The 15,327-nt window shown below is 44.0% G+C and overlaps 1 protein-coding gene across 1 annotated transcript in view; it reads left to right on the top strand.

Annotated features, from left to right (window-relative positions):
• Positions 1–15,327, top strand: part of TACR3 (tachykinin receptor 3) — a 226,170-nt gene that overhangs the window by 102,716 nt on the left and 108,127 nt on the right. The window contains exon 2 of the mRNA XM_075336767.1: positions 6,748–6,933. Within this exon, the coding sequence (XP_075192882.1) occupies positions 6,748–6,933 (186 nt within the window). The remainder of the gene's footprint in view (positions 1–6,747; positions 6,934–15,327) is intronic.

Genomic DNA, 15,327 nt, shown 5'->3' with positions numbered 1-15,327 from the left:
GAACAGGGCTTCTTGGTTACCCGATGTTTACCGTGGTTACCAGTGTCCGCAGAAGCCGGCTCCTGCTGCCTGCACATTTAGTTGTTGCTGTCTCGCTGTCACACACAGCGATCTGTGCTTCACAGCGGGACAGCAACAACTAAAAAATGGCCCAGGACATTCAGCAACAACCAACGACCTCACAGCAGGGGCCAGGTGGTTGCTGGATATCACACACAGCAACATCGCTGCTACGTCACAAAAGTTGTTCGTTAGCAGCGATGTTGCTAGCGATGTTGCTTAGTGTGACGGGGCCTTTAGAGATGACCTGAGCAGAAAAAGTTTGATGTTCATACCGAACACAGACTTAAAAACATTAGTGTTTGAGTTCTGAGTTTGAATGCTGTATGTATGCAAACCACTCGAATGAGCATCTCATGTAGTGTGTAGCCTGGTTTCTTTGAAAAATTAAATATTTGACTGGATTATAATCTTTTTTAAAAAAAGAAACTAGTACAATTACTGAAAACAGAACATTAATTTACTGTAAATGTACAATAACACTGAACAACATGAAACCCAATATCAATAAATGCTCCTTTTACAGTTTATTTGTATGAATGGAACAATACACCTCAGAAGATATATTTTCAGTATGTAATCTATATTTATTTTATTATTGAGATTATAAACAACTTGAAGTGTGATATTTCTCTTGGAGAAGAAGCTTGTTTGCCAGTTGTCCCATCGGCTTCAGAGTCACTTGCAGATGAACAGAGGCCTCAGCTCTGGCGTAATCAAGTCTCCTATGATTATTGTAAACCTAAGAAGGAATTAGTCATCCTGTACACTTCTGCAACCTTTCACCTATCTGGTATACTACTGTCTGAGCGTTTGACAATTAAATGCATTGGACATCACAAGCTACAGCGAGAGAAAGAGAAAAAAAATTCTATACTGACTAGAAGGTCAATAGATTATACTGTACGTTACATTTCTCTTGTATCAACAGTTTTAATCAAAATTATTATTTTACAATTTTTCTAGCGATGATAAATACAAATATGATTAATTAAATAATAGAAAATCACTGCCTAATGACATATCTCTGTTTACCCAAAAATGTAATTTCCATTTAACCCTACATTGGAGAAGTACTCAATCTTATGCACAATATCATCATGAAAATCTAAAAATAAAACTCTGAATGTGTGTCCTTTCTTTATCAGTGTGCGCAAATGCTTTAATAAATGAGGGTGATGGCAAAAACATCTATAAAAAGCATGTGAGATGCTATCTAATTACTGTGGCGGGCATTGCAAAGAGGATGTCTATCCAAAACGTTAAAATGACTATATATTACATCAGAGGTTGGAGTTACATTAAAACCTTGTAAATAATATAGCTTTTTCCTACAGAGATATCAGTATCTTTCTGTTCTCTTCTAAAGGCCTATTTTTAATTTATCTCTTTATCTTTTCCTGAAGAAAAAATAATAACATTTACTTGGCATTTTCAATAAATTACAGTTTTATCATGAGTTGCGTAGTTAATTGAAATGTGACAATCAATATTGTTGCTTTTCTTGTAATAAATTTTCTAATATATAGTCTCATCAGAAAAACAGGATACAACAATTCAGAGCGACTGCAGGCTGTTATTTTCAGGCTGGAGGGCTGCTCCCTGCTTCCAATATTAAAATGTATTTGTGCCTCAAAGACGTGAATACATTAAAGATACCTGAGCACCGGCATTGGGGAAGAGCAGAAGAGAATCTGTCAGCTCCTGCTTTGATGTGGAGGAGCGTGATGAGTTCAGCATGCAGCTGACATCATCATGCTTCTAACGGTGACACAGAGGTAGCATACATGTTGGCCCCGGTAAGCAGTCCATAGAGGAGCTGAAGATTAAATGTGTGCCAAGACACACACAATGGGAGGGGTATTGTGAAAGGTGGCACAATATTACAAGGGGCAGTGGAATATTATGGAAAGAATCATTTTGAGAATATATTTTGGTGAGGGGGAGTGTGTAGAGGGTTGTGATATTAAGGGGAGGCTCAGTATGGGGGGAAAGTATGGAAATGGAAATGTGGGCAGAATTATGGAGGGGCAGTATGGGGTTGTATGTTGGAGAGGCAGAGTGTGGGGGGAAAGTATGGAGAGGTGCAGTGTGAGGGGAGGAATATTATGGAGAGGGGGTTTGGGGAGGAAATGAGCAGTGTAGAGGAGGGTTATACAGGAAGCACAGTAGGGGCAACTGTCTACAGCATGTGAGATTTTTATTTATGGGCAGTATAATGATATTTTTATTTTTAAGAGAATCATGGTTGGATGTGCTGCTGAAGAAGGAAAAGATGAAGTCTGCAGAGATGAGTACTGAGCAGGAAATCTCATCATAGCATCTGTACTACATGGAAACAAAAGCGATAGAAATTAGTCCAATTAGAGAAGTTGTCATCTATAAGGTACATGTATGTAAATGTTTATTTGTGATACTATGTCTCGTCAATACTGAGCTTTGTTATGGTCAGTTTTAGGGTGAAGGTTGGCAACAACGACTCCCAGCATCTCATTACCATTGTTAAGGAAAGACTGGCAACTGTAGGTTCAAGCAATATAATTGTGTATGGGGCTGATCTGACATTACAGTTGATTGCTGCACTATGCTTGCTGCATACATCTGCTAACGGTGGTTCTGATCTTCTACACATGTTGTAATCTATAACTTGCTTCATGGCTATGTTGAAACTTTATCTCAAATCTATGTTTTGAATATTTTGTGAGGAGGATTTCTTGAGTTTCAACTCCAAAAACTCAGTTTAAATTAGCATGTATTCACACTGATGTTTTTTGGAGCAGAAAGTGAGCAGAAACTTTCCAAAACCTACACAAATACTTAAAATGTGTTTCTGGTGTTGTTTTAATGTACTGATGGTGAACATGATGATGTATTTATGTAAGTGCCACTTTGAACTTTTTTGCAGCCGTTGGGATTGGTTCAGTATGGCTGTGTGGCATTTGGACCAAAAGATTTGTGCACTCCTGGTTTAGTGGTTGGTGTTTCTGTGCTTGCATCTATCACATAGTAGAGCAGTAGATTCAGACAGCAGGACAACTATTCTTCCTTTGACTGGAATAGCCCATGTCCATCCTGCTCAGTGAGCACAATGGAATCATGCAAGTGCTATGAAACTGTAAAGTCTGTAAAGTAAGCACAATAGAATAGCAGGTATCTAAAGAGCACATTCAACCTGAAGTACAAGCAACAGCTACTGTATAGGCAGCTAAAGGCCCCGTCACACTAAGCAACATCGCTAGCAACATCGCTGCTAACGAACAACTTTTGTGACGTTGCTAGCGATGTCGCTGTGTGTGACATCCAGCAACAACCTGGCCCCTGCTGTGAGGTCGTTGGTTGTTGCTGAATGTCCTGGGCCATTTTTTAGTTGTTGCTGTCCCGCTGTGAAGCACAGATCGCTGTGTGTGACAGCGAGACAGCAACAACTAAATGTGCAGGCAGCAGAAGCCGGCTTCTGTGGAGGCTGGTAACCAATGTAAACATCAGGTAACCAAGAAGCCCTGTCCTTGGTTACCCGATATTTACCTTTGATACCAGCCTCGGCCGCTCTCACTGCCTGTGCTGCCGGCTCCTGCTGTGTGCACATGTAGCTGCAGGACACATCGGGTTAATTAACCCGATGTGTGCTGTAACTAGGAGAGCAAGGAGCCAGCGCTAAGCATTGTGCGCTGCTCCCTGCTCTGTGCACATGTAGCTGCAGCACACATCGGGAAATTAACCCCATGTGTGCTGTAACTAGGAGAGCAGGGAGCCAGCGCTCAGTGTGTGCTGCTCCCTGCTCTGTGCACATGTAGCTGCAGGACACATCGGGTTAATTAACCCGATGTGTGCTGTAACTAGGAGAGCAAGGAGCCAGCGCTAAGCATTGTGCGCTGCTCCCTGCTCTCTGCACATGTAGCTACAGCACACATCGTGTAATTAACCTGATGTGTGCTGTAACTAGGAGAGCAAGGAGCCAGCGCTCAGTGTGCGCTGCTCCCTGCTCTCTGCACGTGTAGCTCCATGCGGTGGTAACCAAGGTAAATATCGGGTTGGTTACCCGATATTTACCTTAGTTACCAAGCGCAGCAGCTTCCACGCGGCGCTGGGGGCTTGTCACTGGTTGCTGGTGAGCTCACCAGCAACTTGTGTAGCCACGCTCCAGCGATCCCTGCCAGGTCAGGTTGCTGGTGGGATCGCTGGAGCGTTGCAGTGTGACATCTCACCAGCAACCTCCTAGCAACTTACCAGCGATCCCTATCGTTGTTGGGATCGCTGGTAAGTTGCTTAGTGTGACTGGACCTTAAGTAAGCCAAAGCCTCCGGCATGGTGATTTTCAGTGGCTAATATCTGGTTGTTTTAATAATGTATTGTTGGATATTGACTGTATTTAAAATTTGTATTTATTTTAGAATTTAAATCCACTGAATTATGATTGATATTGTGGGATTAAATATTTAAAGAGCACTTATCATCACAAATCACACCTCTTTTTTTATTATTTTAATATGTTATATTTAAAATTAAATACTTTTCTAAAAATAATTAATTTAAAAATTGCTAGGTAAAGGTACGTGGATATCATGCAAAAGTTGAGCATGGCATGGAAATGCAACTATCTATAGAAAGTTTCAGTCAGTTCCAAGGATGTCTAGCAACACTATGTCACTTTACAGCACAGAAATGATTCTTTAAGACCTGAGAAACCTAATGTCACTGCTTATATCAGATAATTTCATGTTCAGGGCTGTGGCATAAGAAATATTGTGGGCCCTGCTGTTAGGATATAATTTTACTTTATTAGAAGAGTATTGCCTGCTGTTCCAATACATTCACCTTGAATCTGTATCACACTGCTCTCAGCTCTAAATAGTGTGAGAACACTCCGATTACAACCGAGCACAGTATGAGATGCATAGTTGGGGAATGGCTGAGGGGCGGGAGGGTAAACTTACCCATACGAGCACATAAATAGGACAAGCTTTATCTGATTTTTTATTACATAGCACTTTGACTTCTGTTATTCATTGGGGCAGGGCATTTTTCATTGACAGAATCTGCGAAAAAAAATCATAGCATGCTGCAAAGTCATTCTAAAATCGGACGGGTGCAAGAAAAAATCGGATGCCATACAGAGTGACAGAATGTTATCTTAGTTTTACGGATACATGACAATTCTGTAGCTTTGGAAACTGTAAATGGTCCTGTAAATGAATGATAGTTGCTGCATACAAAAGAAGATTGCACATGGACAGGATATGGACAGCACACGGATGACGAGTGAGAAAAAAATTGTACAACTTTTCTGAATGAAAATTGGACCAATACTTGTATTGTAAAAAGATTGGTCCCTACTTTTACATTGGTGGCCTAGGCTTAGGGCGGCTTTGCACGTTGCGACATTGCAAGCCGATGCTGCGATGTTGCACGCGATAGTCCCCGCCCCCGTCGCAGGTACGATATCGTGTGATAGCTGGCGTAGCGAAAATTATCGCTACGCCAGCTTCACATGCACTCACCTGCCCTGCGACCGTCGCTCTGGCCGGCGACCCGCCTCCTTCCTAATGGGGCGGGTCGTGCGGCGTCATAGCGACGTCACACGGCAGGCGGCCAATAGAAGCGGAGGGGCGGAGATGAGCAGGATGTAAACATCCCGCCTACCTCCTTCCTTCCGCATATCCTACGGAAGCCGCGGTGACGCCGGTAGGAGATGTACCTCGCTCCTGCGACTTCACACACAGCGATGTGTGCTGCCGCAGGAGCGAGGAACAACATCGGACCGTCGCGTCAGCATAATTATGGATTACGCCGACACTGCACCGATGATACGATTACGACGATTTTGCCCTCGTTAATTGTATCATCTAGGCTTTACACACTACGATGTCGCATGCGATGCCGGATGTGCGTCACTTTCAATTTGACCCCACCGACATCGCACCTGCGATGTCGTAGTGTGCAAAGCCCGCCTTAGAATAGATCCTCAATTTCTGATCGACCCAGGTCTGATACCCGCACCTCCGCTGATCAGCTGCTACCGGTGTCGGCAGTGGCACCAGGTAGCCGAATGCTTGGTTCTAGAGCTGCCCAGTCAACAGATAGCGGCCGCCACCGGGTACTGCACATCCGCCTCCAATTCAAATCAATATGATCTGTATGTGCAATATCCGGCCATGGCCACTATCAGAAGACTGGGCAGCTCTGGAACTGAGCATTTGTGGCCTATTACTGTCGTCACCAGCACTGAAAACAGCTGATCGGAGGAAGTGCGGGTTGTCGGACGTCGGCTAATCAGACTAAGGATAGGCCATCAATAAAAAAGTAGTGGGCAACGTCTTTAAAAAATTAAAACAATCTACTAACTCCACACACCTGCACATGTGCATTAGCAGTATGTGTGATCCAGTGGGATTAACAATACACTATGCCATCAACAAGATGGCATTGCGCTTTTATTAGAAAAGAAGTTTTACAAACCAAATTTTTTTAGTTACTTACTGAGTTTCAAAGCAGTTATTTTCTATTTATTGTAAGCACAAATATATTATAGAAGTAGTTACATTATTTATTTTTTAATAAATGTGTATTTTTGTTAATAGGTACTCTTTAATATGCAATAGCTATACTGTTACTATGTAATTTTCTATAAACAAAAACTGTTCTTTATATTAATATATATTTTTGACAAGTGCTATGCTTATATTACAGGTATATGGCTATTATTAATCCATTAAAGCCACGTCTATCTGCTACTTCGACAAAAGTTGTCATTGGAAGTATCTGGGTATTTGCATTTGTGCTGGCTTTTCCTCAGTGCCTTTATTCAGAAATCAAAGTGACACCAAGAAGGACATTATGTTTGCTTGTTTGGCCAGGGTTCGGGAAAAAATTAACGTACGTATGCTTCTCATTTTCCATTCTAACGAAAATATTGGATATGTTTAATTAAGTTGGAATTCACACCTGAGCAAATGATAAGTAAATAGAAATTTCATTTATTCTTTCATTAATGTCAAGTGGAACTGCAATCTTTTTTTTCATAGTACTTAGAATTTTAACACAAATTACACACACAACAAAAATACAGAACCTATTAATATGTCACTGTCAAAACATTTTTGTTAAAAACTAGAGCTGTCCATTATCAGAAATATAATTCATTTTCACTTTACTTTTGATAATACAGGCTAAATAACAATGATAGTTATATAAAAAATATACACTGAAATAAGCTATTTACATAAAGTGTTACAGTTTGGGCTGATTCATCAATGAGATAAGATTTGTACCATTTAACCCTTCTAATTTTTTATTATTCAATCATGCTTTTGTCACTTTGTGACTATTTGATAGTATACAGTTGAAATGAGAGAGAGAGAGAGAGAGAGAGAGAGAGAGAGAGGATGTTTTAAGGCATTTTTATTGTTTTCTGCAAAGTCAAAAGTTTATAGACAGTATACTATGACAATAAACAATATGGGACAGCCTACAGCCTATATGATGATGTCATGTTGTTGGAAGCTCCTGATAGGTTTATTGGCAACATCTGAGTTAATTAGAGACACATTTGTAGGTGTACATTATTTTAATACACACCTGAAACACACTTCCTTTTTATGTAGCATTATGGGAAAGTCAAAAACAATCAGCCAAGATCTCAGTAAGAGAATTGTGGACTTGCACAAGTCTGGTTTATCCTTGGGTGCAATTTCCAGATACCTGAAGGTGTCTCATTCATCTGTACAAACAATTATACGCAAGTACAAACAAAATGGGAATGTCCAGCGATCATACCGCTCAGAAAGGAGACAGGTTCTGTGTACCAAAGATGAACGTGCTTTGGACTAACGTGCATATATCAATACAAGAACATAACCAAAAGACCTTGTGAAGATGCTAGCGGAAGCTGGTAAGATTGTGTCATTATCTACAGGGAAATTAGTACTGTATCAACATGGTCTGAAAGGCCACACTACCAGGAAGAAACCAAAAGAAACATAAAAAAATGAGATTAATGTTTGCAAATGCATACAGGATCAAAGACCTTAATTTTTTGGAGACATGTCCTGTGGTCTGACGAAACTAAAATTCAACTGTTTTGCCATAATGACCATCGTTACATTTGGAGGAAAAAGGGAGAAGCTTTGAAGCCTAAAAACACTATTCCAACTGTGAAACATAGGGGTTGGCAGCATCATATTGTGGAGTTGTTTTGCTGTAGGAGGGACTGGTTCACTTCACAAAATAGATGGCATCATGAGGAAAGAAGATTATGTGGCAATACTGAAGCAACATCTCAGGATATCAGAAATGGGTCTTCCAAATAGACAATGACCCAAAGCATACTGCCAAACTAGTTACAAAGTGAATAAAGGATAATACAGTCAAAGTTTTGGAGTGGCCATCACTAAACCCTGATCTTGGTCCTATTGAAAATTTATAGGCAAAGCGGAAAAGGACAGTGCGAGCAAGGTGACCTACAAACATGGTTTAGTTACACCAGTTCTGTCAGGAGGAATGGGCACAAATTTTTACCAACTATTGCGAGAAGGTTGTAGAAGGATATCCAAAATGTTTGATCCAAGTCATACTGTTTAAGGGCAATGGTACCAAATACTAATGAAATGGATGGAAACTATTGACTTTGCTGAAAGTAATAAAAATGCCTTAAAACATTCTCTCTGATATTCTGGCATTTGGCAAATATAAATAATTTTGGTTCCTAATTAACCTAAAACGGTAAAGGTTTATTCTGATTTCATATCAAAGAGTGAGAAAAACATGCATATGGGTTTTCTTAGGGGTACTTTACATGCTGCAACATTGCTACCGATATATCGTCAGGGTCACGTCGTTAGTGATGCACATCCGGCGCCGGTAGTGACATCGCAGCGTGTAACACTAATGAGCGATGATCAACGATCGCAAAATCATTCCAAAACGGTGATCAATGACACGTGGTTCATTTCCTTAATATCGCTGCAGCCACCGGTACGATGTTGTTCGTCATTCCTGCGGCATCACACATCGCTATGTGTGACACCGCGGGAGCGACGAACATCTCCTTACCTGCGTCCACCGGTAATGCAGAAGGAAGGAGGTGGGTGGGATGTTGATGTGAAGCCCACCGGTCCAAGGGACATCGATCCACCTTCAGGGACGCCACAGGGTCATCTTTAGTATATGGCAAGGCAACAGGTATGTAGTTTTTGTTTGTATGTATCGTGACGCCACTCACGGTTTGCAGTCAGGGATATGGGTGACCGCCACTGCAGGTTTAATGAGTGTCTGAGGCTGATGGAGTCTGCAGTCAAATGGTGTGGCCTCCCGTGAGTGCGGCTGGCCCCAGAGGCTCGGGTGTGTAGAACAACAGGTCCCAGAATAACTCAGGCTCAGTCCGGAAAGTTTTTCAACTGATCTTTACTCACTTTTAGATGTTTTGTGAGGTACCCGGGCGATGCTGAGATTAAACCAGGTGAAACCAGGTATCCTTTAGGCTGCTCTAAGGGTAACCATTAACTCGCCTTCCTTGCACTTCTTGTTTCGGATAACCCCTGACTTGAAGTACTATGGGGTTCATCCAGGGAAGTCGCTACTGCCTTTTCTCCCTTTTTTGGCCCGTTTGCCGGCAGTGTGGACCAAGTGAGATGGCTCCAGGCTCGATCCCCCTTATGGGCCCCCTCGTTGCTGCTGAGGCTCGGACTATAGATGGTTGGTGAGGTACTTGTAGTATCCTCCCCGGCAAGTTGAGCAGGTAGTTAAACTTGAGCCTGCTCTGGGAACCTGTATCCCGTACGTGCCTAGTCACCAGGCGTCCCCATACTTGACTGACTCTCTCTCAGTCTTTCTGACTCACTGGTAACCATTCTCTCCCGCTAACGGCTACTTCACGTGCAGGGTCTGACTAGTGTGAGCGCGCGTCTGCATCTCCTAGCAACCGCCGCTCACCACTACCAGACTGGCTCGCTCCACTCCTTTCCTTTCTGCCTCTGCAACTTTAGCTAGCTCTCAGCTCCTCCACTACACCCCTTGATGAGATGTGGAGGCAAGCCCCCTCTTGAGTCTACCCAAGGGTCCCCTCTCAAGGTGTGGGAGACCTGGTTGCTATGTGTCTGTGCGTACACACCCTATTCCAGCCTTTAGGATTACCTGGAAGTACTGCCCCATGGGTGCAGTACTCAGTAGTGCTTGACCAGGTCAGGGGCACCACATTACGTCCCGCTCATCTCCGCCCCTCCACTTCTATTGGCCGGCCGCTTAGTGACGCCGCAGTGACATCACTATGATGCCGAACGCACCTCCCCCTTGAGGGAGGGATTGTTCGGCGGTCACAGCGATGTCGCTGACCAGGTATGTGCGTGTGACGCTGCCGTAGTGATATTGTTTGCTACGGCAGCGAGCACCAAATGTTGCACCAAATGTCACACGAGTGACGGGGGCGGGAGCTATCGCGCTCCACATCGCTAGCAATGTTTCATTTTTAGATAGTGTAACCTTAGGCTGGATATTCTTAAAATGTGTCACATTTATTACAGTGGCTCATATTTTTTATTAATTTGTACTATTTTTCAACTTTCTAGCATTTACACAAATTACACTGAACAAAAATATAAAAACAACACTTCTGTTTATGCTCCAATTTTTCATGAGCTGAACTCAAAGATCTAAGACTTTTCCTATGTGCACAAAAGGCCTATTTCTCTCAAATTGTGTTCACAAATTTGTCTAAATCTGTGTTAATGAGCACTTTTCCTTTGCTGAGATAATCCATCCACCTCATAGGTGTGGCGTATCAAAAAGCAAATTAGACAGTATGATTAATGCACAGGTGTGCCTTAGGCTGCCCACAATAACACATCACTCTAAAATGTGCAGTTTTATGACGCAACACAATACCACAGATGTCAAAACGTTTGATGGAGTGTGTAAATGACATACTGACTGCAGGAATGTCCACAGAGCAGTTGCCCTTTATATTGTCAAAGAAGATGCTAACCTACTTTAACTCCTAGAGTGGTCAGTCTTCTACATCTAAGGCGGGCTTTGCACGCTGCGACATCGGTAGCAATATGTTACCGACACTGCAGCGATAGTCCCCGCCCCCGTCGCAGGTGCGATATCTTGTGATTGCTGCCGTAGCGAACATTATCGCTACGGTAGCTTCACATGCACTCACATGCCCTGCGTCGTCGCTCTGGCCGGCGACCCGCCTCCTTCCTAAGGGGGCGGGTCGTGCGGCACCACAACAATGTCACACGGCAGGCGGCCAATAGTAGCGGAGGGGCGGAGATGAGCGGGACGTAAATATCCCGCCCCCCTCCTTCCTTCCGCAGTGCCAGTGTGAGATGCGGTGACACAGGTAGGAGATGTTCCTCGCTCCTGCGACTTCTCACACAGCGATGTGTGCTGCCGCAGGAACAAGGAACAACATCGTACCTGTCACTGCTGGCAAATAATGGAAATGTTGGACCCTACACCGATGATACGATAACGACGCTTTTGCGCTCATTAATTGTATCAAAAAGGATTTACACACTACGATATCGACTGCGACGCCGGATGTGCGTCACTTTCGATTTGACCCCACCGATATCGCACCTGCGATGTCGTAGTGTGCAAAGCCCGCCTAAGACAGTCCACAGAGGCAGTTTACTCTCCATTAATCTGGGTTGTCCCACCAATAGCAAATGTAACCACCACCAGTCTACACTATCGCAGAAGCATTAAATAGTTTAAGCTATCTTGGGCATATGGGCTCAGGCTTAAAGCATTGGTGCTGTGGGCATCATGTTATTCGTAGCTGGCCTATGGCACCTCTCTTTTGAGGTTAGCAACTCACTGAGAGGTTTACCCATTACTGAGACATGGTAGAGGGCTTTATACAGTCTGATCAGAATGAAAAACTAATATTCAGCTTTTTAAATTTTTGCTCAGCTCACTCTTCTTAGATATAAACATCAATCAGATATGTGTATCTAGCCTTAAAACTAGGAAGCTACTACGATGCAACTAGTATGACACTTGAGAAAAAAGTCTGTCTATTTCTCTTGTATGGGAACACATGAAACTATGAATGTAGTCTTAGGCAGTCTGAAATACACATTGTTTGTCGCAAAAGTGTGAGGGATACTCTGTTCATTCTTCTAGCCTTCTTTGCCTCTTAAATTTGTCTTCTGAGTGTAAGTACAACCCATTTACATTTTTCAGTGCATGGAGTACTACTATGAAATATAATAGATTTTATTTTGTGTGTGAAAATCAAGTGATTGAGGAGTTTTAAGAAGTTGTTCAGGTTTTAAACAAAAGTTTGCAGTCACTCTATGTGTCACTCTACGTGACTTCAGACTTGTGAATCCTAACATCAAAGGCACTGTACGCTGTGAGGATTCTCCCCTGCTGGTGCCAGGAGCAGTTGGCGATTTGACCGCTCGTATGTGATTGTCTCGCCCCAGGGCTATGGGGTACTCCGTCTCGGGCCGTATATTTAAAGGAAGAGTTCACTTGGTGGCCGTTGCCCGGTTCCGTGACCCTGAGAGTAGCTTTAAAAGGGGGTTATGTACAGGGGAATATTTATAAAGTATATTGTGACGCCACTTGGGGGTTGCAGTTATGGGGATGGAACTGCCGCTGCACAATTTCTCACTGCTGAGGCTGGTGTTAGTGGCAGCCTGGATGTTGGGCCCTCCGCAATTATGGCTGGGGCCCCAAGGGGTAGATGATGGAGTTAGGCATGGAAAGAAGGTAGGCCACACACGGGATTGCAGTGTAACTGGGTTATTTACTCACAGCGGTTTGATGGCTGATACCCAGAGGAAGGCTGGTCTTTACCACTGGTCCCCTTAGACTCAGTGCCGGTTTGGTAACCTGGTGGCTTCTTTCCCCTGCACTCTTCTCTAGTTGGTGGGTCCCTGTGGCTTGGAGCATCTAGGGGTCCCCTCCTTTTAGTCTCTCAGTCTTTAGTCCGTACAGCGGGCAGCTGGAATCCTGTAGGGTCGGTGTTCTGTTCCGGTCCCTAGTTCTCCCGTCACTGCTGGTGCCCCCGGACTTTATGGTCAGTGAAGTCCTGGATGATCCCCTTACTGTGCAGATTTTATCAGGTCTGCCTGGAGCATTTGCCTGACGTAGGATTCTGTACCCTGTCGGTGCTATGGTTCCGGGAGCACTCCACCGTACTCCCACGACAACCACACGCCTAGGATCTCAGGTCACCATCACACACTCCCATCAGTACGGTTGCGTCTGTCTCCTCTCACTTCCACTTACTGACTCTAACTGTCTGTCTGACCCCTCCTACTCTGGTTGTCATCTAGTGGACTGGATCGGCTCCACTCCTGGGTGGCCATCCATTGGGTCCAACTCTAGTCTGTCACGATTCCTTGTGGAAGAGAAAAACTGTGATTATAATGTGTTTAGCTGTTACTGCCACTGGTCTTCTGGGTTCCTGGGGGTAGACCCTGCATCTTTGACAGGATGCAGTACCTTGTAGCTCCTGATGTCTTCAGGGGCGCTACATGATATGCATACTTCCGGTCACATTTCAACAAGATGTGAGTGGTGTTACTGAATACAAGTGAAATGAGTGAGGCCACACATGTGTGGTCAGAATGTAGCTGGGGATACCCATATAGCATACTTGTGGTCACATGTCAGCTCGGCCTCATCGCTAGGTCTAGAGAATCCTCACAGTGAGCGCTGTGCACAATGTTAGGTTGCATAAAGGTCCAGTCACACTAAGCAACTTACCAGCGATCCCAACAACGATAGGGATCGCTGGTAAGTTGCTAGGAGGTTGCTGGTGAGCTGTCACACTGCGACGCTCCAGCGATCCCACCAGCAACCTGACCTGGCAGGGATCGCTGGAGCGTGGCTACACGAGTTGCTGGTGAGCTCACCAGCAACCAGTGACCAGCCCCCAGTCTCCTAGTTACAGCACACATCAGGTTAATTAACCCGATGTGTGCTGCAGCTAAATGTGCACAGAGCAGGGAGCAGCGCACACTGCTTAGTGCTGGCTCCTTGCTCTCCTAGTTACAGCACACATCGGGTTAATTGCCTGATGTGTGCTGCAGCTAAATGTGCACAGAGCTGGAGCCGGCAGCACAGGCAGTGAGAGCGGAGGGAGGAGGATGGTATCAAAGGTAAATATCGGGTAACCAAGGACAGGGCTTCTTGGTTACCCGATGTTTACATTAGTTACCAGCCTCAGCAGAAGCTGGCTCCCTGCTCACTGCACATTAGTTGTTGCTGTCTCGCTGTCACACACAGCGATCTGTGCTTCACAGCAGGACAGCAACAACTAAAAAATGGCCCAGGACATTCAGCAACAACCAACGACCTCACAGCAGGGGCCAGGTTGTTGCTGGATGTCACACACAGCAACATCGCTAGCAACGTCACAAAAGTTGTTCGTTACCAGCGATGTTGCTAGCGATGTTGCTTAGTGTGACGGGGCCTTAAGTCTTCAGTCACATAGATTAACTGCAGACTTTCATGATAAACTTGGACAATCCCTTTAAAAATAATCTGTTAGCATTTTCATGCAGCTCTAATCACTGCTGGCGTGATTTAGGGACTTAATCCCTAATTACCTTAAACTATACTTCACTCTAAAGACTGTAACATTTTAGAGGATCTGGATTTTAACACTTCTCAGCAGGTTGTATTGGACATAGAGCTTTGAATGAAGTCACCACTGAGCAATGTCCTCTTGCGTATCCACGCTCAGCTCATATTGATAGACATATCTCTATTTATGTGTGAGAGAATTGTTAAAGGAAATATGTCAGCAGGTTTTTGTTATGTAATCTGAGAGCAGCATAATTTAGGAGGAGAGACTGATTACAGCGTTGTATCACCTACTGGGCTGTGTTTTGTCATTTCAATTTAGTCAGTGTTTTATCAGCAGGAAATTATCACTACAGAACAACTGACATCTGTCTCTTAAGGCTCCTTTGCACACTACAACATCGCTAGCGATATCGCTGTAGCGTCGCCGGTTTTGTGACGTAATAGCGACCTCCCCAGCGACATTGCAGTGTGTGAAACGCATTAGCGACCTGGCCTCCGCTGTGAAGTCGCTGATCGCTTCACATCTCTCAGGAACATTTTTTGGTCCTTCGTTTACCACTGCGCAGAAAGCATCGTTGTGTTTGACACCGTTACAACGACTTTGTTAGCGACTTCCCTTTCAAATAGCTGCTTTGACAAGTCCCCAACAACCAGCTAGGTCGTTCTGCAGGTCCGTATCGCTGCTGCGTCGTTGGCAAGGTTTGCCTGTTTAACAGCTCA

The sequence above is a fragment of the Anomaloglossus baeobatrachus genome, chromosome 1 (genome assembly GCF_048569485.1).
Source record: "Anomaloglossus baeobatrachus isolate aAnoBae1 chromosome 1, aAnoBae1.hap1, whole genome shotgun sequence".
In the NCBI taxonomy this organism is placed as follows: domain Eukaryota; kingdom Metazoa; phylum Chordata; class Amphibia; order Anura; family Aromobatidae; genus Anomaloglossus; species Anomaloglossus baeobatrachus.
Note: the sequence above shows the minus strand (reverse complement) of the source record. Positions and strands in the feature narration are given on the sequence as shown.